Source organism: Protopterus annectens, chromosome 17.part0, assembly GCF_019279795.1.
Source record: "Protopterus annectens isolate FY-2018-M chromosome 17.part0, PAN1.0, whole genome shotgun sequence".
In the NCBI taxonomy this organism is placed as follows: domain Eukaryota; kingdom Metazoa; phylum Chordata; order Ceratodontiformes; family Protopteridae; genus Protopterus; species Protopterus annectens.
Window position 1 is genome coordinate 158191422 of NC_056751.1, and position 24645 is coordinate 158216066.

Consider the following 24645-nt stretch of genomic DNA (forward strand, 5'->3'; position numbering starts at 1 on the left):
CAGTCATACTGTCACTTACTGGGGAACTTGGCTCAGAGCAATGGAGAATTCAGCTAAGGTTTTCAACACAGCTGAAAGTAAAAGGATTGTGATAGACTATCCTGAGAGAGGAAAAAAGCTTGGGTTTATGAAGCATACAGCAATCTTAACTGGATTATCAGAGGCACATTTTCTCTGGCAGATTACATAGCTGACTTTGAAAAAAGATGCAGTCATATATGTAAATATTTAAATGGTGCTCCCATTGCTTGATTTTAAACTGTTAAGTAGTACATATCTCATGTAAAAGGCCAGCATTTAGAGTTAACAGTTTGCATTGAAATTATGATTTACTGTCACAATCTTTAAGTCCACAGTCTTGAAATTCATAATTCTGTGACCATAATATCAAAAGACGAAAATGCTGAAGACCACATTGTCTAAATCTGTCAAATACTGAATCCTTGTACTTGTATGAACCCAAGAATAAGTGCTAATATGGTTCCTGCAGGGGTACGAACCCAATAACGAGTACTAACATGGGTTCTGCTGGAGGGCAGATGCTGGAGATTGATGTTATGGTTTTCAGCATTTTGATCGTTTGATATTATGGACCCAGGATTATGAGCTTCAAGATTGTGGACTTAAGTTTAGGTTTACGATCACAATCGTTATCATTTTCTTCAAGAAATCAGTCCTAAAGTACATTGTTGGGGAAAGGCATCAGGCTCATCAGTCAGGATACAACATATTTCAGAGAGCAGAAATGAAGTAACGGGTTATGTTGAGCAAACAGAAGAACAGGACTGCCATTACCAGGCACAAGTCCACTAGATAACTATGGCAGGAGATCTCTAGTGTGTTGTATGTTAGGACTCCAACCATCTTTAAGAGTGTCTTTTCAGAGGTCAGCAAGGTAAAATAAGAGGAAGACAGCATATCTGAAGATAAAGAATAATGTAGCATAACTTTGAGAAAGATCCTGTCTCAGATACTCAGAATTTTTGTAATACAATCATTTGGCTCACCAATGATTGATAACTGTTTGCACAGAAAAATGTTTAGACAGCTATATTAGTAGACTGCTTCATAGTGAGATGGAAATGATTTTAAAAGCTCATATATCTGATAGTAGGACCTTCAGATCTGAAGATGAAAAAGTAACGTGTTTCATGAAGAAATTGAAAATACCAGCAGAAATATAACAAGTTATGTCTGATATTGAAATAGTAGTAGCTGCAGTTAAGATACCTGTGTTGCTGAGTAAGGTATACTTAAAAAGGTCAGAAACAGTCCTGGACAAGGAAAATGACAAACCAGTAATGTTTAAGCAACCAATGACTCTTTAATTCACTATGTCTGGACATTATTGTATCAGTATTCTAGATAAAGAACTTAAGCTGGTGTGAGAATGAGTTCCTTATTGATTCAGAGAACATGACCACAGAGGAGAAGAAAAAAGTTTTAAAGAAAGCGAATCTTCACTTTGCACAAACTCCTGTGGATAGACTGCAGAAACAGGGACCATTAATGTATTTCTGTCTTGAAATAAGCTGACACTTGAGAACTTTACCAAATGTACAACAGACCTATGTCTAAAAATGGAACCGCAGCAACTTATAAATACTTGGAACAATAAGCTCCTAGAAAGACAGAATTGGGCATTGATAACATTGGGATTTGGCATAATGGTTATAGTGTTTACCTCATAGATACAAAGTAAAGGGTTTGATTACCACCTTGGAAAGAATGGCTACGCTTAAAACGTCCCCCTGAGGTCATTAGCCTAGTAATCACATATGAATCTGTAAGTGGAGGGCAGTGTGCCACGTGCAGATATAGATGCGAAATGTCTTCTAGTAAGTATCCGACTGTTGTTAGTAGGAGGGTTGGCATAATGGGTAGGATGTTTACCTCATAAACACAAGGTATAGGGTTGGATTCTCACCTTTGAGGGAAATTGGCTAGGCTTATAATGGCCAACAAAGGCAGCTAGCCGATTACCTCCCTATGAACCTATAAAAAGTTAAAAGTAAAACTAGTAGTGCACATTGGCACTGTTGTCCAAGAGTAACGATCATGCATGCCGTCCAGTTACAAAGCATGGTTTACCACTACAGTCCTGCAGGGCGTTCTCTGACATGGCATTAAAGTATGGTCTGATTGCAAAAAAATACAACACAGAATGTCTGTGACTACAGTCCATATCAGCTTGTGTTTGCTTAGAGCCAAGATCTCCCTTTTGTACTGTTTGATAAGTTGCTTCTATATAAAGGCAAACCAAAAGCATAACAGTGGGAGAATATACCTTAGCACAGCATGCATGAAGAAGAGTATTTGTTGAGGTTGAACATTTGGACAGACTTTAAAGAACACTATGGAAATGACTTCATTACACAAATTAAAGGTTTGAAATATGAGAAGGATTTACTACAGAATGGCTGAGTGTTTGTAGAGCAGGAATGATGCAAAGTCATTATTGGCCAGGAAGGGAACTAGCGTATCTGTGTATGATGGTGTTTTTTGTGTAAGACTGTATCATTCCAAGCTTTGTTAGTTCAAGAAGGAAAATGAGGATCAGTGTGTCAGTAAAAATTAAGTGATATAGCTGTCTAAACATTTTTCTCTGCAAACAGTTATCATTCATTGGTGAGCCAAATGATTTTACAAGAATTCTGAGCATCTAAGACCTCGCTGACCTACAAGGGTGCAATTGGACTCCACTCAAATACCTTTACCTAGATGATGCAGTGAACCAGTTTAATAAATCTTTCTTAGATATATCAAATGCACATGCTCCTGTTAGAACCATCAGAGTAAAATCAAACTATGCCCCCTGGCTAAGCAGAACACTAGGGCCCTTCTGAAAACTAGAGATAAAGCCTGGAAACTATGATGTAAAACTAACACAGTAGTTTCTAAACAACAGTATCAAGAACTTAGAAATAAGGCAAAAAAAAAACAGATAAAACTGGATAAAATAAATTTCTATCATAACATTCAAAACACATATAAAAAAAAAAAATTCTGGCCAGCTATAAACTCAGTCCTTCACCCAGCAAAATCTACTACACCAACACCAAACATCCACAACAATTCCGATAGCATAGCTACCATTTTTAACAAACATTTTACTGACTCTATAATTGCCCTTTCCAAACAGCAAACTCCTACTCCTGATATCAAACTAGCCAAGTCTACAACTAGCAATGCCTCATTCTCTTTCTCCCCAGTTCCTACAGCTACTATAAAAAAACTACTACAGAAACTAAAACCTACTACACTTGCCATAGATAACGTACCCAGTGAATACCTCAAAATTGCAGCTGAATCTATAGCTTTCCCAGCATCAATCCTTATAAATAGACCCATTCTCGAAAACAAGGTCCCTCAACTGTGGAAAATTTCCCATGTAATCCCACTTGATAAAGGGGGGCCTTCCAAAGAATTGACAAACTATCAGCCAATTGCTATTCTTTCACCTCTTTCTAAGCTACTCAAAGGGTGTATCCATCTCCAGATCATGAAGTTCTTACTAACAAATAACCTTCTCGCAAACACTCAGCATGGGTTTCGCCCATTACATAGTACCACTACAGCTCTCTTATCCTTTACTAATACCGTAAACCGTCACGGGAATAACAACATATTTGTATCTGCCATGTTTCTAGACCTATCAAAAGCTTTTGATATGGTCTCCCATTCCAAACTAATAGATGTACTAAATGAACTATCCTTCTCACCATCTGCCACAGCATGTTTTCATAACTATTTATCTGGCCGTATTGGTGTCCCCCAAGGCTCTGTATTGGGCCCTCTCCTTTTCTCCCCCTTTACTAATAATCTTCACACAGCTATTCCACATGGTTCTATAATGCAGTATGCAGATGATTCAACACTTATCTGTGCTGCCACTTCTCTATCTACTCTTCATTCTCAAACACAGGAGTCTTTCTCTTCTGTTGAAACATGTTTAGCCTAATGCCCATCTAATCCTGAACCTAGACAAAACTAAATTATTACTCTTCCAACCTAACAAGACATCTATCTCATGCCCGACATTTAGCATAATAGCCAAAGACAATACTGTGATCTCCCCAACAACCCACACAAAGCTTCTTGGAGTGGAAATAGACAATACCCTAAAATTTGACTTGTATGTCTCCCTAACTATAAAAAAAGTCCATAAGAAACTTGGAAGTCTCTATATGCACAAAAGGTTCCTGACTACAGTGGCCAAAATTACACAAGCCCATCTGCTCTCCACTCTATTATAGGCCTCCCCAATTTTAACTAATCTAAGGAAAACTGACTTATCTAAGCTAGAAGCATGTTATAATAAAATTGCTAAGTTTGCATCTGACTGCCCATATAGAATACATCATTGTACAGCTTTAAGGATACTAGACTGGCTTGAGCTTCTCAGCATTATTCTTTACAACCAACTCTCTCTAACTCACAAAATTGTAACACAACCAACCCTACACTACAAAATCTCATTCTTCCTCACAGTTCCAGTAGACCACTTCGCTCTAACAACAAGAACTTACTCACCATCTCCAAGGCCAACAACACTGCAGGAGAATCTTTATTTTCCAACTATATATCTCGTATATGGAACTCCCTTCCTAACTCCATTCCCTCAATCTCTTCCACTAACCACTTTAAGCCAACACTTAAAGCTTATCTAAAAAATAAGTGGCTATGTTCCTGTACTAACCCTTCATGAGTGCTTTGATACATCACAGTATACCCAAAACATATCCAACTTCACCCCCGGTGTTTAATCCTTTGTTACTACCGACCTGTCTTAACCTTATATCTTGACATAAGTCATACCTACAAATAGTTCTAGCTATGTTTAAAGTCAGGTTTTGTTGTCAAAATGTAAAAAAAATTGTATGTTCTTATGTGTACTACATTTTGTTTACTTTATACTTTACTGATTATTGTAATGTGTGCATGAAAATTTACTGTTACTCATGGAGCTTTTCTCCCCGGGCCTCTGCTGAACAAGGACCTGTGTCCAGTCGGACTTTCCAGGTAAACAAATGTTAAATAAATAAATGTATTAAGATGTTTATTTGAAATGATTCCAAAGCACTCAAAAATGGAAACGAGGATAAAAGAGAGAATTCTGAAGTGAGTAAGGAAAAAGTTGGTACTGATGGTATGAAGTAGTCAGAGGTACCACAATGAGGTAGTAGCCTCAGTCTCAAGACAATAAGAACTGTGGGCATAGAAGAATGGGTACAGTATACACCCGAAATCTTAGGGCAGGTTGGAAAAGTTAAAGGAAGACAAAATAACTGGTATAACTTGACATTTTGCATCCAGTTGATGTCGCAAGTATTGATATATCATATGTAGAAGATATTTATGTTTAATCAGGAACTGATTAGATACAGCCCTGTGACTCTCTTATAGAACATGATGTACTCTTGACTATAGACATACCCTGTGAATCAATAAAACAGGATGAGATACAGAACTGGAAAGACAAGATTGTGTTTGAAGAAGTTGACACTTTAGGCCAAATAGTGCATCTCTACTAGGTGGGAGTAAATCCTCAAAGAACGCCAAAATTAATAACACCCAGGTGGCACCATGGTGTAGAAGGGTGAAGCCCTTATTGTGTCCAAGATGACTCATGTTTAATTAGTGGCACAGATGCTAGTAAGGCCATAGAGGAAGGATGAGAGTAAGCATCCAATATCAGCTCACCCATCCTGATGGGAGGGAGGTAGCGTAGGTGCACTGTAATAACCATGGCAAGTCTCATGCTGTATAGTGCTTAGTCGGTAGGTTGCTCATGAGCTGAAGCATGCATACACCTCCTAAGAGCAGCATTTTCAGAGCTGGCAGGGCAGGAGGTAGATTATTTTCCATGGAATTAGCATGACAGTGCACCAGGTGTCTTTGAGCTTCTTACCATCCTCAGATATGAGCTGGGAAGACCCTTCAACAGCCCTTGTAGGTAGAACTGGTAACCAGCTGATGGCCAGCTATGTAGACAGGGAAAAAGGAATTATACCCAAAGCATGTCTTTTATCTAGAAACATTTAGAGAATTTTGCAGAAAACAACTTCTAAAAGCTTCACCAGCATCTGCATCACAATCTTTTCAGCCCCTTTTGTCACAATCTGTTTAAAGTAGTGGGAAGATCATTCCAAGGACATTAAGTCTGCTTTCTTGCAAGGCATGGAAGTCTCTCATGACATTTGTCTGTCTCTCTCTCCCAAGTCAAAATGTGTAGGACAGTTTTAGAAACTCATTAAGCATGTTAATGGAATGACAGAAGCAATGCTCTACTGGTATAAGAAAGTAAAAGACATCATTGTTAATCCAGGAAAGAACATTTCAAAGGTTGCCCTTGCTATGTTCTACTGGCAATAAGATCACTACAGTACTGTTTGTGCTTGCCATGTAGATGACTTTGTCACATTGCTGTGCCAGTTCAGTTATTCTCCACTTAAAATATGCCTTTCATGTTGGCTGCGAAGAGCATGGCAACTTTTATTATGTGGGAGTAGAATTGGCTACTTTTGATGGAATGGTTTGGTATACCAAGAGCTACATAAAAACATAATTTTGTTATCATAGAATCATGAAGAATAGTGCAGTGGGATGATCCCCTTATACTTTCTATAAGTGGGCTTATTGATGTCAAAAACAGGACAAGTTCTATAGTGTGGGAAGAAATAGCCAGGGAATTGTTATGGCTAGGCTTGTATAGGCCCTAGGGTCAGTAGCCTAGTACCAACCTATGAACCTATGAACTTTGCCAGATAGGCTACAGCAGATGTAATTTCTGATTCTTCTTCTTTGGCATCAATCACAAAATGCACAGACTGTTCATGAATCAGACAAGACTCTTCAGAAAATCATTTCTGCAAATGTATGACGTATATTTTAACTCCCAGGCAAGGCTGAATCCCTGATACTGTCTATTTTCATTGAAGCTTTATTTTGAAACTTACCTATTGGTGGTACTCTAGGGGGACTAGGGGGATAGTTTATAATTTTGTTAGGGAAAACAAGGATAATTCTCACCTTTCTGCTGTCAGTAAAAAATCATTAGAAATGTGGTGTACAATACCCTTGCAGGGAAAAACACTCTGCTGTGCCGTACAGCCTTGATGGCAGCACACTCTTTCTAGTGGTATAGTATTCCACGCTTACAACTGGTGACCCAAGGTGTGACACCATTCATTTGATCTGTGTTATGGGTTAATATTATGTTTGAAGCAATTAACTTTACAAACCCTTTCACAGGAAAAGGCTTCACCTGAAGATCAGTGGAATGAAAGAACTTCTTCAAACACAGACAATTCAGAGTATCCCATCTTCTGTTCCAAAAAGGCAGCTAGCAGATTCTCTTACAAAGAATGTGGTTTCTCCATTGGGCTTCTAAAGGCACATGATGAATGAATATTGTGTACTAACTATTGAATCTGTATGCAAAAAAGGATGTAAGAGGGAAACTATTACATGGCATAAATGACGATAAAATAATTAATTGCTTGCATTCTCTGAGAAATGTTAAGGATCCGTAGTGTCAACGTTTCAGATTACATTTTTTATAATGACAATGTATTTAAAATTTTTTCTAAGACTGTACTATAAGCATGGTTAGATTTGAACTCTTTTGCATTTAAAGCATTTTTTGCCAGTTAAATAGATATTACGAGTGAGGAAAATGAATAGGCAATGTTTAACAATGCAAGTATGTCACACTTTTTTTTTAACCATGAAACAGCTTTATTAAATTATCATGTATAACATAAGCAATCATACATTTATGTAAATGAAACAAACCATTTTGTCATAGTTTTAGTTGCGAATATTGTACATCACAAACCATATTGACATAATTGTAGTTGGAAACATTATATATCACTTATAATCTATCGAGTCACTGTCAGTCAAACATTACATAGCTCATTCAAATCCTGCCTTCTTTTAAACCTTGTTCCTCCTCTGCATGTATTGTACCCACAGTTCCCATTTTTTTTCCTATGTAATTTGCTTCTACCTTTTCTAAATATCCAAATTGCAGTTGTTTTATCTCTCTTACTACATTCACTACTGATAGTAAAGTTGGTTTAGACTTTGATTTCATTTTCTAGTGATTGCTTTTTTGGCAGTCTCCATAATTAGACTCAGCAAGGCCTTACTATGTCTAGGCAATTCCAATTCTGTATTGTAGCTCAAAAAAATAATTTCCTTAGACCAATTTGCTCACCATGTATTTCTGACAGAATGGTCTGCAGGGAATCTTTAAAGTCAACTAACTCATTACACTCCCAGAGAATATGTTCCCAGTTACCTCTTCCTTCCCCATTGTACCTCCAACATTTGCTGTCTACCTTAGAAAAATTTCTTTGAATTCTACTTGGAGTATAACAATACCTATGTAAACACTTCCTAACAAAGATCCTAAATCTTCTAGACATTTTTGCATACTTGGGATATATATATATATATATATATATATATATATATATATATATATATATATATACCATTGTTTCTTTGTGAATTGCTTATCCATTTCCCAATCCTTCTAACCTCCTCTGATTGATTCTTATAGTTATCCTGCAATATCTTGTATGCTGTACTAATTATTCCTTTTTCAACAGCAGCTTCTGTTCTAAATTCTACTAAAATTCTACCAATGCTGGTCTTTCACTTAGGACCTCCCCTATTTATTTCTGTTTGCCTTTACACTGACCTTCCTATAAAAGATTGATAGCAATCTCTATCCTGCAGTCCAAATAAATTCTTGGCCTCTTCCCATTCTAGTACATTTCCCTCTGTAATTATTTGCTCCAAATTCCTTGGTTGTTTTCCCAGTTTTCTGCAGTAAATTCCAGCACTCTTTTGCCTGTTGTTTGTATCCCTAATTGCAGTCATCACTATCGGCAGAATCTCCTTTCTCCATTTTCATGTTGGCTTACTTCTTAGAATACTGAATATAATATTCTCCATAATTATTGTTATTCTCCATAAGGATCTACATCCAATATCCCAGTCTCTCCTTGCTTCATGAGCTTCCCCCCATTTCATCATCATCCGTTTCCACTTTGAATTATGGGTTTCTGCTTGTGCTATTATTAGGAACCGTAACTGTGTAGCTGTGAAATATTCCTTCAAATTGGGTAATCCCAAACTGCCTTGTTCAGTTAGAACTATCAGCTTATCCCACTTGACTCTTACTGTTTTCCCCTCCCAGATAAAATCCTTCAGCTGTTTAGTAATTGCTTTCCACAACTTGTCCTCTGGCTGATAAAAGTTTCGTTGTCAAATAATTGAACGACCATATTATCAAATGTCATCTCGTTGAAAATGCAGACCATCAAACTGCCCACACCCCGGCTAATTATATATACTGTCTCTGAGATTGCACTACAGTGGGAAAAAGGGCAAATTTCCTGATCCCAACCATAACGCGATCTCAGTCTGAACTGTACGACAGCCTGCATTGTCGACAAGATGATATGTTCGACAATGTGGCCATTCGATTATGTGACATAAACCCTTGATAAAAATATCCCTGATCTGTGTCTAAAACTAAGGAGACTAAAAACATTGTAACTGCTTGTATTGTGCTGTCCATATCCATATAACGGTGCTTTCAGTTTCTCAGTTTTGTATTATCTTTTGTTTATTCTTTCCCACATATCAGAATCTTTTTTAATCCATACTTCTAAGTACTTCATTTTATCACGTCCCCTTAAATATGGATATTGCTGAACTAATCCATGTGTGGGGTACGTAATTTACAGCTATTACCTTTAATTAACTTCATTAATTCTGTATTCCAAAAGCGATTTGAAGCTGCCTCAAAATGTTCCAAAACACTGAAATGTCCTTTTCTGGTTTTATCACGTGTAAAGTAATGTCATCTGCAAATAGAGCCAGATTTTCTTGACTATCATATCAAATTGAATTTCTGAGTCTCTTATTTTCTTTGCCAATAGTTCTAAATATAATACAAATAACAAAGAGGAAAGAGGACACCCCTGCCTAGTTCCTCTGCTCAAATAGAAATTATCAGGGAGGAACCCACCCACTTTAATTTTCACCTCTGCTTCTTCATATATCCTTCCAGTCAACCTTATAATTTTATCAGAGAATGCAAACACTTCTATTACCTTACTCATAAACTCCCAGCTTATTCTGTCAAATGCTTTCTGTGCATCAAGACCCATCAACAATAGTGGTATTTTCTTACATTCAACTTCCCTCTGGATCATCAGTGTTCCATTCATGTTGTCAAATATTTCCCTCCCCTCCAAAAAAACACACTGGGCTATGTCTATCAATTTTGGCATCACCTTTGCCATTCTTTTAGCTATTATAGACATAAGCACTTTATTTAGGATTGAAATGGGCCTGTGTGAAACTGGTATTACAGCCACCACTGCTTTATTTCAGGATATTGGTGCCTCTCTTCCTCATAAACTATTGTTAAATAAAACCTTCCAGATCTTTATCAGGTTTTCCCTCCTAGCTTCCAAACTTCCACAGGAATATCATCTATTCCTGGGGACTTTCCTGTAGATTGGTTATATATCACCCTGTTTATCTCATCTCCTCCAGTCCTAACTGTTAGTAATTCAGCCTCATCTACCTCTAACCTTGGCATATTTAATTCTTCCATAAACATTTCCATTTGCACCTTTTATTGATCTCTGTATTTCTCTGCTTTATATACACTTTCATAAAAATTCCAAAATATTTCTAGTATCTCTACAAGATCTGTTGTTATATTCCTTGTTATAGGCTGCCTAAGCTTGGCAACAGCCCTTTCTACTTTCTGTTGCCCGAGTCATTACACTAAAAGTTTTTGTGCTCTAGCATTATTATCAAAAAACAGTTGTGTAACAACAGTCTTTCTAAACCCATGCATATTATCAAGGTAATCCTTTATTTTCTGCTTAGCAATCTGCAGTTTTCTTCTTGTTCTTTGAGATTCCCTCTATTCTGCAATACTTTAATATTTGTCAGTCACTCAGAATAATCTTGTTGCTTCTTAACCAAGTCTTTCTTTTATTTCTACCCTATTTTTAAACTCCACTTTAATTTTATCCCACTCCCTAGCTATATTTTCAGATAAAAATTCTGTCTTCTCTAATAACTCCTGAATAATTTCCACTACATATTTTTTAAATTCCTGTCTTTTCAACAGATAGGTGAGAAAGTACCAGTGTCTCATTCATGTATGTCACTTTTGACCATGAATGAGTAGATGATGGTTCGGAATGCAGATTTGTTCGTTTTGACATTATAGCCTGTACCAAAGTTCATCTGAAGTTCCAAGAATTTGGAAAGATTTATTCAGATTTACTTTTATTTATTTATTTGTATTTATTTTTATTGTATTTTCATATAATGAAAACAAAACAAAAAAACTAGTAAGGCATCTGCAAAGAGAACTGATACAGGATTATAGCCTACAGTGGAAATGGTTTTCATCTTAGACTTGTTGAGGGTGTGGATCTGGACCAGCAGTTCTAAGCACAAAGAGAAGGGGTTAGTGATATTGTTAGAGAAATGGTTCATTTATTTTAACTTGAGTTTTGGATTCTGAATTGCTGTTCATGAAGTATATGTATTAGGTAGTAGGCAAATTTCAGTATGGTTTAGAAAAGCAAAGAGTTTTTTTTTCTCCATCAGTGACACTTTAATAGCCAAACTCAAGAACTACTAAGTTATTTTTTCTTTCTTTTTCCCCTATACATCTTTAATAATATAAAAATCCTTCCAATATTATCTTGATCTGTCAACTTGTAATATAGCCAACATGAAGTAATCAAAAGGAGAAGCTATATTAGCCAGAACTGATGCAGGAGAAAACATTGCAAGGACTTTTTGAGATAGTAATTAATATATAAGAGGAACAGATGTTTTGGTCTTTGTCTAGTCTAAATGTTACTGAGATACACAAATTATCAGAAAAAAATTAATGCCTTTAGCATTTAAAATGTAATTTACAAACACTGACATAAGAGGAATGAATTTCACAGATTTTCTAATGTATTCTTTGAAAATGTCATTGCCTAATCTTATTGGTGGATCAAAAATATTTTAATTACATCAGAAAAAATGGAAGGAATGTTTGTGGTAGCAGGAAAAAAAATCAATTGAATACTCGCCCATTACTCATACATCTTTGGTACTCAAAATATAGTAGATATAATGTTTATATCAATGGACCTAAATGAGAAGGTCAGTAACTTTAGAATAGTAGCATGTTCCATATCATATTAGTTCTTTAACAGTTTGACAGTAAATATTAGCTACCAGTGTGATACGGAATACTAGCATATAGTACTAAAAATGGAAAAATTTAAACACTAGATCTCAGAAGAAATATATTTTTTTTAATTTAATGATAAGGAAGATATTAGTAAAAATACACTCTGGAATACTTTAAAATCTTACATATGGGAAAAGTACACATTGGATATGAAACAAATACAAAAATGAGTACAGTGAGTTGATAGTCATAAAACAAAAAATAGACATTCTCTGGGATTCACGAATACCTACAGTAAGTGTAAACCATTCTGAGTGAACAGACAACACAAACATAACTCGCACCTCATTCACCCTAATTTTAGTTTTCCTACTGATTTTCTTGTGGCCTTAAATATCAAGAAGGATTCATAAAGGTTACCACAAAGTATGCACTACATGTGTACTTAGTGTAGGGATGTTCTTGAATACAGATTGTTTACACTTCGTGTATGCATTAATGAATCTGGCCTATTGTCAATAGTGCAAAAAGTAGAAGTAATATTTTTGACATAGTGAAAGCCCTAAATAAATATAAGGAAGTATTTGATCATAGATGAGACAATAAACCAAGGTCCCATCTGCTTGAGTTGATGGTAGGTCTGGTAGATGTAAACGATTCAGCAGCACCTATCAAAAAGAGTAAGAGACGTTTTTCAATACCCTGGCCAGCTGTCCCTTAGTAGTATAAATACCACCTCAGGTCTCCCTTGAAAGAGGACTTTAGCCTAGTTGGACTAAACTGGTTGACAAAGAATAAATAAATAAAAAAGAAAACAATTACTAAAGAAATGGAAACATACATCATATTACATTAATCTCAGCAATTACGTAACTTGGCCATTAAGTTAAAAAAATCTAAATCTTACCAAATTAGTGCTAGTAAGTCTTTAGCGAGTATTAAAAATAAAACCAACATTGAGGACTTGCGTAATGAATTTAGAAAATGGCATAAAAAGTCAATGAAAGAAATGAAACAGAAAATAAACAGAATCCTTTTTGGACAATAATATTTAAGAAATTATCTAAGGATGCTAAAGACCTATTAATAAAACAGATTCGTGGAATAGAGGTTATGCAACAGATACATTAAAAGAAAATAAAGCTCCAGGGATAGATGAATTAATTCTGGAAGTCTGCAAGTTATTTTCAACTAATGCTGTACAGTTAAAAATGAATGTACACACTGATATTCAAGGTAGAAAGTATATTCCAAGATCCTGGAGATATTTCCATGATTACACCAATACTAAATACAGGTAAAGATCCTGTTCACTGTGCACCATATCATCCAATAACATTATAAAATGTACATTATGAGATACTTATTTCCATATAAGTTGATATAAGAAGTAAAAATTCACACTTGATACATGAATATCAACTAGGATTCACTGTCAGTATGCAAGTTCAGAGAAATAGAAAAAGAATACTAACACTAATAGATAAAATGATAAACAAGAATGAAGAGATGGTAATATTTAGTTTAGATATCAAACATAGTTTTAATATCATACTCTGGGATTATTTATGTCATTACCATTTTTAACTTTCCCAAAACATTCCTATAATTGTTGCAGACACTTTATAATGATAAGAAAACCTGTATTAAATTAGACCCTGATCTCAGAAGCAGTAAACATTAAAAGATGTCCACTATTGACAATATTTTTCACTGTAGCTGTGGAACCATTGACTAATATGACAAGTAATATCAAAGTAATGGGGTTTAAGATAAATAAACTATGTTCATCAAAGATTCTAGTCTTAGCAGATGATATTTTATTATCACTGATATAGAATCTTCAATTAAGAAGCAGAGAATCAAATTAAAACTTTAACAATATTGCTGGACTGAAATTTAGTTGTGATAAAACAAAATGTACAATTACAGCCAAAAGTAAACTATACAGATTTTTTTCAAAGAAAGATATAATATAGATACTGATGAAAAATAAATTACTTAGGAATAACTGCAGCATCAACTATAAAAAAAATATATAACAGAAAAAAACAAAAGTAAAATAATACAGAAACTAAGTCAAATAGATAAAAAAAACAAATTACTTAAGAATGACGCTGGCATGAACTATAAAAATTCATGATGGAAACAAATATAATAAACTAATACAGGAACTATATCATATGGCAGATATATAGAACAAAAACATTTACATTTGAAGTAAGATTATTACTGATTAAAATAACATTATTACCAAAAATCTTGTATATTATTCAAGCATTTCAGTGCCCCTAAAGCTCAGATTAAGAAAACTGAATGAATATCAATAACCTTCTTGCAGTATCCTAATAAGCCAAGAATAGCCTACAAAAACACATTAAAACATGGAATAATGGAGGTCTATGATTTCCAGACATAGAAAGCTAAGTTATAGCTTTTAGTTTTAAAATTATTATATATTGGCTGAACAGTTAATAAAAGGCTATTTTATAAAAGTATCTTTGCTGGTGTGGAATTTTAGTAAATACAAAACAAGTAAGTTAAATTAAGATGTGATATTCAACAAGTTTTGATTATTAATTTAAAATTACTTTCAATATAACTTGACCATTCTATTTGGCACTAAATGTCTATACAATATACTGAAGACTTGTAAAAACTACATATGCAAACACATTAACTTAAAAAGCTAGTTATTCATTATAGTTCCATTGGGTTTGAATATAGGTGTGTTAGACACAGCAAATAAAAACAATGCTATATTTGAGAGAAAAGAAATCCTTAGCTTGGCATAATAGTCTGGAAGGAATAAATGTTAAGGTAACTGAAAAAGTAATAAAGGGATACAATGTATAAAAAGAAAGATGAGCCATTAGAGCATACATATTTGAGGGAACTCAAAGCTTTAAAAATTCATGCATAAAAGACTAGACAAAATTATTAGATTACGTAAGTAAGTCAGATAACATACAAGCAGTATTAATAAATCTATATTATAAAACATATGTATAAAAATAAGAGAATAAGATTTATATTCATTAGATAATTGTTGGACACAAATACTTAAAAATGAAGATATGGAATTTACCTTAAAAATAATTAATGTTTAGATCTGTTAAGTATACACTGTGTGTGTGTGTGTGTGTGTGTGTGTGTGTGTGTGTGTGTGTGTGTGTGTGTGTGTGTAGTGACAGAGTTTCAGTGGTATAAAGCTTGAGTGACTGCTTACATGGGTAAATACACATTTATGAAAGGGCACAATCACCAAAGTGTTTCAGGTCTGTAGTATTGTATTATTTCAGAGATTCTTGTCAGGTCAGTAATAGTGGGTGAATGGGTTAGGGAACTGGTAGGTATAAAAACGTTGTGGCTGGGAAAGACTGCGCAGTAGCAGGAATTGAGAGTCTACCCTTTCTTCTAATGTTGTGTTATCTTAGAGTCGGTACATACATGTGTCTGTGTGTGTGTGTGTACATATATATATATATATATATATATATATATATATATGTGTGTGTGTGTGTGTGGGGGTGGGTATGTGTGTGTGTGTGTGTGTGTGTGTGTGTGTGTGTGTGTGTGTGTGTGTGTGTGTGTGTGTGTGTGTGTGTGTGTGTGTGTGTGTGTGTGTTTGTTAAGTAGCAGGGAAGGAGAAGTTAGTGCTTTCTTCACTAATGTGTCCACCGCAGACATCTGTGTTTTGAATGCATGGCTATCAATGTATTCTCTGGCCTTCCATTGTTTAACTCTGTCTTGCACTAAAGTAACACCTTCTGACTCTCAGGGTTCTTCAGGTCCTTTGAGGTTATTTTCAGATATTGTTTGCAATTCTTCTAAACAGTTTTGCCCTATCTTTGAGATGGATTTCTATAATGAGTGATTCATTCTTGTCCATCATTCTTGTATTGTGTGGTAATTTGTGCTGAACACTCTAAGCCGCTGGAGTTCCTGTTAGAAATCTGATTATAAATGTGTGCCGGTCAGTAATGTGCTGCTTTGAAGTTGGAATCTGCTTCAAGTAGTGGTCAAGGTCAGAGAACTCATAAGATGCATGTACCTGTAACTTTTTAGGATGCATTGTGCAATCCAAAGTGTATGTATTTTTATGAATTTTTTGATTTGGGGATTTTGTAGGAGTTTCGGGAGAGGTCACTAAAGACAAGTACATAAGTGTTTCACTGAAGACTTCTTTGAAGATCAACTGAGGTGGAATATCTTTACACATCATATTTCCATATCTTGTAAAAATTGCCAAAAATGTGTATGCTTTTTTTTTTTTTTTTTTTTTTTTTTTTTTTTTTTTTTTACAGAAGCTGCAGTTTGCACATCTATATTCTTAAAGTGTTAAAACACCTTATCAAGGGAGTACAAACTGAAGTATTTAACCATATCTATTAGCCTAGTAATGACAGTGTTTAGCAGCAGACTATTATTGAAAATTGTAAATTAAAGTATTTCTAATGTGAAGTTCTGCTTTAAATTAGAATAAAAATCTAATATCCACTAGACTGGTGTAGACCTATTAAAAAGCAAGGATATTTTGTTTGTGTTAGTGTAGAGTTTCAACTCCCATTTGCATTTTTGGTCTTATTTGCAGATCTGACGCAAAGGTAATAACATCTCTAAACTATTTTTTTTTCTGCCCACAGACAATAGCTGCATCACAAGAAAATAATTAAACTTTTAATTCTTCTGCTGTCCAAAGAATTATAAAAGTTGAGCTTCACACTTCTGGACCTGGGAACAATATATGTTGCTACCCCTTGAATTATCTAGGACGTCAGGAATTTATCCACCTGTTCCAATGCTTATTCTAAATAAAGACTTTTCTTGGTTACTAAATTAAGGCAATGGTGCTATATGCTGTCATAGAAGAATATATCAACTTTTTGTCATACAGGACTGCAAAACAGTAGCATCTCATTTTTTCAGTACTTACCTTTTCATTTCGCTACATGTATTTGCCAAGAGCAAGCAATACCTTTCACAATGTTTGCTAGCTTGCTCACACAGCTTAAATGTTTTGTTTTTTTATGCAGTGGTAGAGCTGTATATAAGTAAAGCACAATGATTTTAATTAGTCAGATTTCTATTTTCTGTGAATGATTTACACTTTTAAACTTAAGAATATAATTTGGAATACCACTGGTTAAGAGTTAGAAGATGGTTTTCATCTTACTAATAAAAAGGCATTATTTCCTGTTATAATAAATGCTTTTTATGTAAAATGGATTTTCTGGTGCAAAAGTTTGTGATTTATTGTTATGAAGATGTTGATTAGTTGAAGCATAACATCTCTCAATTTTGGAAACTGTTTCAAGGGTACATCATAATCTATAACTCAAGTTAAGCATGTAATTAATGTGGCATCCTCTAAGAAAAAATGATTATGGACATATTAGCTTGCAGTTCTTATTCACGACTGGCAAGACATCAATTCTTTCATTCAAAAATACACACACACACACACACACACACACACACACACACATTTATGCACCACATGCACACTTTCAAGTAGTTTTGGATGATTGCCCTTTCATGTATAACATGTCTTTCAAATATGGTAGAAAGTTAATGTACCTGGTAAAAACCCAAGTGGATGGAGAAAGAACATCCAGACCCCACATAGAAGACACTTCAGCTATGAGTCAAATCAAAGAACCAAGTGGCTTGAGGTAGCAATGCCAGCCAGTGCAACAGTTCATTAAAACTGCATACATGCATACAAGTAAAAGTTGTTGGTTTTTAATTAGCCAAAATTATTTAAACAGAAGGCTGAAGAGAACTTACTGTAAGATTGCAGTGCCACACTTCAAGCTGCTGTTAGCAGGTGTAAGAACCACTGTACAAACTTGAAAGTCTTCTTTCATGAGTGTCCCTTTCTGGAGTGCTGAGTGATGCATTCATTAATGAAGAAAGCTGTCTCCCCCCCCCTAGTTCTTTGTGTCACTCATCCAGGATGCACTCTGAATTTTGCATTCTGTTCTTTATACCAATATTTCTTTTTTTTTGGTTCCAAAGTTTTTTATTGATTTTTCAGTAACAATCATTTAAACAACAAATTATGATAAAACTGTTACAAAATTTACAAAGGCCTCAAGCACTGTATGAAATTTTATAGATGTAAAGAAGGGTACAATATTCATTCATTCATACTTTCAAAGTGACTAATTTGATGGAGACAAATCTAAATTCAATGACTGAATAAGGGATACAACTTTTGTCCAGGGGTTGTTAGTCCATTTTCTGGGATATATTCTTGCTTCTTTAACTTGTATTTCCATTAAGAAATTTTGGAATGATATTGAAAATTTTCTCCAAGCCATCTTTACTGATTCCTTTATATTCTCAAAACCGTTAATTTTTCTGAATGTAAATGGATCTATTGTATTGAATAACAAAAATAAGTATTTTCTTTGGACAATCCTAGCAGTAGCCAAAAATGCATTACAAGAAGATGGAAGTCATCCTCCATTCCAACCTTACAAGATTTCAAGACCCTCTTGGTTGAAGTAGAGTCAATGGAAATAAAAGTTAAAGAAGCAAGAATATATACCAATATTTCTGGTCCAATGTTTGTCTTTAGAATGCTGCTTTGCTTTGATTCCTGACAAACAGGTTGTTGCTGGTGTGCTTAGTGATCATTGTATAAATTCTGCTTATGATTCAGGGGAGATATTACTTTGTTCCCCACTGTCTGAAGTTCAATTTAGCAAACCACAGCAGGAAACAAAATGCACCCTTGTTTACCTTTATCATATTAAAATAGATGGTATCTTATTTTCCCTGGCATTCATTATTTTACAGAGCTTTGGCTTCCTCATTAGGATTATAAATTTAGAAAGAAAAGCAGTTTCAGTGAATATGGCTGGTCACCATTGTCCAAACTCATGCTTGCCTCTGGTGTTCATCCTACGGTTCCAAAATAGCCCTGACATCTCTGGTTTCAGAGCACATCTACAGCAAGTGGAAACTCAAATGGTGCAAATGATTTTTCAACACTTGGGCTGGAAACAATCAGATATGATGTTCTTCATATAGATCATGATTACAGTGGTCCTCCTTACTGGGACTTTAGCTGTAGGAAGGCCTTCCATCAAGCCTGACTTTCAGGGCTCAGCACCCTTCCCTATCCAGGCCAGACATATTTTGTCTCTTGGGGATATCACAAAATGCAGTAGGTGAAGCCAACATCAGCCAATGCCATTTTACATCTTCATTGCTGTAGTTTACAGTACATGCATCATGGTATGTGTGTAGATCCTGTCATTGTTTGGCATTCGTCAGAGCTCAGTCCAGATAAAGAGAATTTTCTTACTGCTATTTGTGTATTGTTTGCTGTAGTTGAAAAAAAAGCATTGTGGTGTTTAGTTGGTTCTGACTTCTGATTATGATTTAGGCATGTCCACTGCCAAGAAAGAAAGCTGGTACTCTTGAGGTAGACAAATTCCACTTGAAGACTTTCATAGATTTTCCATATTATGCTTAAGTCCAATGCACAACATTAAAAATTGTAGGATTTGCCAGAATTTTACTCCTAAAACTCTTACAAGAGGGAAGCATTCTCTGCTAAAAATGTGTGGACAGGAAGAAGATAAAGTCTGACTTGTTGTCTTCCATTTAGACCTCAGCCTCAGATGATACTCACAGGAACAAATAAAAAAGAGACCTAATGAGAAGGCAGGGATTCTGGAGCTGCACCTTTGGTATAAAATGTCCTTGCTTAGCTTAACAACATGGGCCTGGCAAGTCAGTTTAGCAGCTCTCAGCCTGTGCATCCCAAGCATTCAAGGACTTTAGTGAAACTCTTTGAAATCCATCATGCCTGCAGATAAAGATGCTTCCAAAAGAGCCAAGGACGTTTATGTAGATTTCAGACTGGGTGCACTGTCTTAGTTGTTGCCAAAGTGTGTTTCAGTGTTTCAGAAGGGGTGGATGATTAACCCACTATTTTAACTAGCGGGATGCCTCAGGTTGAGATGTGGAGGTCTGGATCTTATCCCCAGACCACCAAGGTGTCAGTCCAAGTCATGAGGATGTAAAAGCTTAAGCATGGGTTCCCTACCCCTTCCTCTCTGTAATTGCTTAAGCATCAAGTAACTTGTGGGTTCTCACTTTTCTACCCCTTCTCGTACTGTTCTGTAGGAATGAATCGTATTGGCTCAGGGATTCCTTCATGTCCTGCAAAACCTATAGCCAAGTGCAGATCAACATTCAGTTGTTGTAATCTCCTCTCCTAAGAGAATGAAGTAATACTCCTTCAGAGAGTGAGGGGGTAGACTTGGACTGCTTCTTCCAGATGTCTTCCCTCCTTGGCTATGACATAAACAATGATGTCACCATGTCCTGTGCGTGGGTATGAAATAAACATTAATGTCACCATGTTGTGTGCTTGGGTATGACATAAACACTGATGTCACCATGTTCTGTGCTTGGCTATGAAATAAACACTGATGTCACCATGTCCTGTGCTTGGGTATGACATAAACACTGATGTCACCACGTCCTGTGCTTTATCCTTAGATGAAATATCATTTGGAGGCATTTGTACAGAAGGAAAGTTCACTTCAACCGGGAAGCCAAAGACGTATCAGATACTCAGGAAATACAGGATGCAGCTAAACATATGGCTATTTCTCCAGCCATGAAAGTTCTATTGGATGCCTTTTTGGCTGCCTATAAGTACCAAGACACCTGTCTCTCTGCCCCCTAAGAAGATTTGTTTAATGTGGAACAGGAGGCCCTTAAGATCCTTTATGAAATCCTTTGGCAGATCAATCACTGGTACCTGTGGATCCAGATACGGGGTCCAAACTGGCACCTTGTCCCGCTGCTCTTCCCAGTGACTAGGGAAACAGAGTGCTGGATTAGTTTGTGAAGAAAGTGCCTACAGCTGCCGTTCTGCCCTTTGAAGATGTATGTGACAAAGTTTCAAACTGCAATCCTGCGGATTGGAAAGGTGTCTGATGTGGATCTGAGGTGCAGTTCTTGTATTCCCTCCAGACTACCAGTCAGGTAGCTAATCACACCATTATGTGTGGCTATGATGTTGTGGACACAGCATCCAAGGTTGCAGCTACAGGGTCAGTGACTGGAAGGCATGCACTGAATAAAGATACGGTCCTTGGGAACACCACTGATGAAGTATAGAATAATGAAAGAAATGGGCAAGGCTGTGTAGTCAGTGAAACAGCTTTTGCACTCCCCCATGTCTAGATGTGACAGGAATTAGCTGTTAGTCTGAACAGTATTATCACAGACAAGAAGATGTAAGCAGGTGAAGAGAAAGAAGGTGCAGTACAAAAAGAAATGCTAAGGAGTCTAGAAGGGGGTGACTGGGACCCCATTTCTTGTGAGTGAATCACAAGTAACTAGTCATTGACTTTTTTCCCACCCTACATAATGTCTGCAGTGGTTGCTGGCTCTGATTCCAGATCCCTTACCATGGAGGTAGATATGATTCTAATGTTAGGACATTCTGCACTGAAACTGGTAGCCAGTGAGTAGTATTGGCATCTCATTATCCAGTATCTGAGAAAGGCCTTTGCCCTAGAATATCCCATGCAGGTCCCTTTGTTAGTATTGTCTTCTTGGCTTCACTTCTGATCAATTAGCATAGCCAGATTCAGAATCACAATAACAGCAGATAAGGACCGCTTGGCCCAAACAGCTTGCATACGTCTGTGCCTGCTGCATCAATGCATATCCTACTTATTCAGCAGCTGATTGCTTTGCTCTTTGACTTTTTTGTATGGTTGAACTTTGCATTCCTGATTTTTGTTATTGCTTCTGATCCTACTGTATAACCAGAGCACTGCTCCGTTAAGTCACTGCCCTGCTTCCTTCTGTCCTCAGTGCACCACCTTTACCTTGTGCTTGCTTGCTCTTATACATTTCTCTATGTGAAATAAGACACTAACTTGGAAATGGTCTCTTCTGAAGCTACAAATGTGGTTATGTTCTTCCTCTTTCCTTTTCCCCTTTCTCACAACACACAAAATATACCCCTTAACAAAAATTAAATGAATAATGCAGGTGGTCTAATACAAGTACTGAGATTCTTCTTAAATAAAATAATGATGGCTACCTTACATTTTCTTTCCTGTTTTGACTGAAACCACAGCACACCTGGCCCACACCACCTTCCTCACTTTGTCATATGAATGAGTGGACCTTACAGAAGTATATATCTTTTTCAAATCTGTAAGCAATCATGTAACATAATACAAGTTTGCAGTTTAAGTTCTCGAGGTTTCTTGTACTGCCATCTGATGTGCATGCTTGGTTTCAGATTTTACACCAGCAGTTTTTTCCCAACTGAAGGTTGACTAGTATGAATGCAGTGATTCAGCAAATATTTTTATCATTCTACAAGCCACCTGTTGCATTTGTAACTACTTCTACTTTGTTCTGCAGGGTAACAAAATATCCATTACAATAGTTCCATGTTCAGTTTCTGACTAAAGTGCTTATTTTTGTCTGTAACCCCCATAGAAGTAACACAGTGAAGTTTTTGCACTTGCAACCAGCACATCACCATCCCTGAGTGATATTACACAAACTTGTTATATCACAAGTGAAACAATTGTTTTTTTTTTAGAGGGAGGGTAATCATCCCTACACCCCCCATGTCAGGAGAGCCCTCCACACTTCCTAACTTGTATATACTATTTGCACAGTTTATCAAAAGTGTTTTTTAGCGTGACTGATTTCTGTTGGCACTTGACCTTATTGCTTGCACAGCTTTGTCATGTTCCTTGTAGGATGAGCTGCACTACAATTAGTGTCCTGCTGGATGCTTGCACAGCTTTGTCATGTTCCTTGTAGGATGAGCTGCACTACAATTAGTGTCCTGCTGGATGCTTGCACAGCTTTGTCACGTTCCTTGTAGGATGAGCTGCACTACAATTAGTGTCCTACTGGAATGAGTAGATCAGGGCTCACGTGTATGATGCTGCTAATGTTTTTGGGTCATATTTTTGACGACATCTTAGCTTTCTTTGCTTTTGTTGCACAATTTGTTGAACACCAGATGCTGACGTGTATATTATTTTATTTTCTTATAAAACGAATGCATCAGTTTGATCCAGCAAACTTAATAGGGAAAACATGAGCCTGATAGTATTATACTGTATATTATGTAAAAAAATAGGTTATTGCCCTGATACGAACATTTCACACTGTAATAGGAGCTATAAGGTTTTCCCCAAGTTTTTTTTTTTAATTTCTGTTTTTGGCGTGGAAGCTTTGCTGGCATCATGGCTGAAATCTGTCACCTGCCTATGAACACTTTCACTGCCGCTGCAGTACCTGCACTCATCAAACCATTTGAAGAGTCCATCTCTGCACAATAAACAGAAAATAAAGAGTAAGACTTTTGAAGTAAAAAGTGGCAAACAGTAAAAGGGGCTATCATACCACAAGCAGTCATCTTTTTTTTTTTTATTTTATTGCCCTGACCAAGTCACATAACTGGTCAAATTTCCATATGCTGTTGACTTTAAAAATGTGCATGGACTTTTTCTTTATCTTCACTCCACTTGGGATTAACCTGCCCTCTCAGATAGAATGTGAACTCAAAGTGGACTAGTCCATACTCACTTCAGTGAAAGAAACCAGCCCCTCAGTCACAATCCTCTATGCTTCCCTTGCTCAACTATGAAACTCACAGATTGTAAATCAACCCCAGGTTACTGATGATTGTAAATCACCCCTAGGTCACTGATGGCAGAAGATGGCCTTCACTTGTAACAGATGACTGTCTCATTTATGTATTTATTAAATTTTAATGAAAAAAGGGAAAGAAAACCTTTAAAATATGTGATGTATATTAAATTAAAAAATATATTTAGATTTGATCTACAACTAAAGTTATTTGCTGAGCAAGTTGCAGTATGCATATGGTAGCTAAGACTGAAATGCCAACTCATAAGTTTATGGCTCTCTAGTGTGATAGAAGTGCCCAAACCTCTTGTATTCATACACGGACACTGATCTGAATGTGCAACAGTACATCAGTTTTGTTGTGATGAGAATGTAGATGTTTCTGCCTTTCTACAAAGTTCCTACTGACCTGTAGCTCTAGCTGATACTTCCCTTTACAAAGTGAGCAGATTGTTTACTGTGGTTTTTACCCCATAATGTATCCTCATTGTTCATGGGAGATTACTGCTGTTGGTAACCCACCTCAGGAACCTCAGAAAGGCACAAGTAAACAGAGCAGCTAGAGCCATCATCCTACAAATAGCCTGTTTTCCCTTTTTAGTAATGTAGTCATGGCCATGCTGGGCATGCATTACCCCACCACTGACTACTCACAATGCACCCCAGTGCATAGTGTGTAACTACAAGGAAGATGATCAGTGAAATCCATCACTGTAACAAAGCACATTGCTCTACAT

General features: G+C 36.2%; 1 protein-coding gene across 1 annotated transcript in view; it reads left to right on the forward strand.

Annotated features, from left to right (window-relative positions):
• CDO1 (cysteine dioxygenase type 1) overlaps window positions 1-17473 on the forward strand; it is a 214606-nt gene extending 197133 nt beyond the window's left edge. The window contains exon 5 of the mRNA XM_044059637.1: window positions 16891-17473. Coding sequence (XP_043915572.1) covers window positions 16891-16920 — 30 coding nt within the window. The 3' untranslated portion in view covers window positions 16921-17473. The remainder of the gene's footprint in view (window positions 1-16890) is intronic.
• Window positions 17474-24645: the final 7172 nt, after the last annotated feature.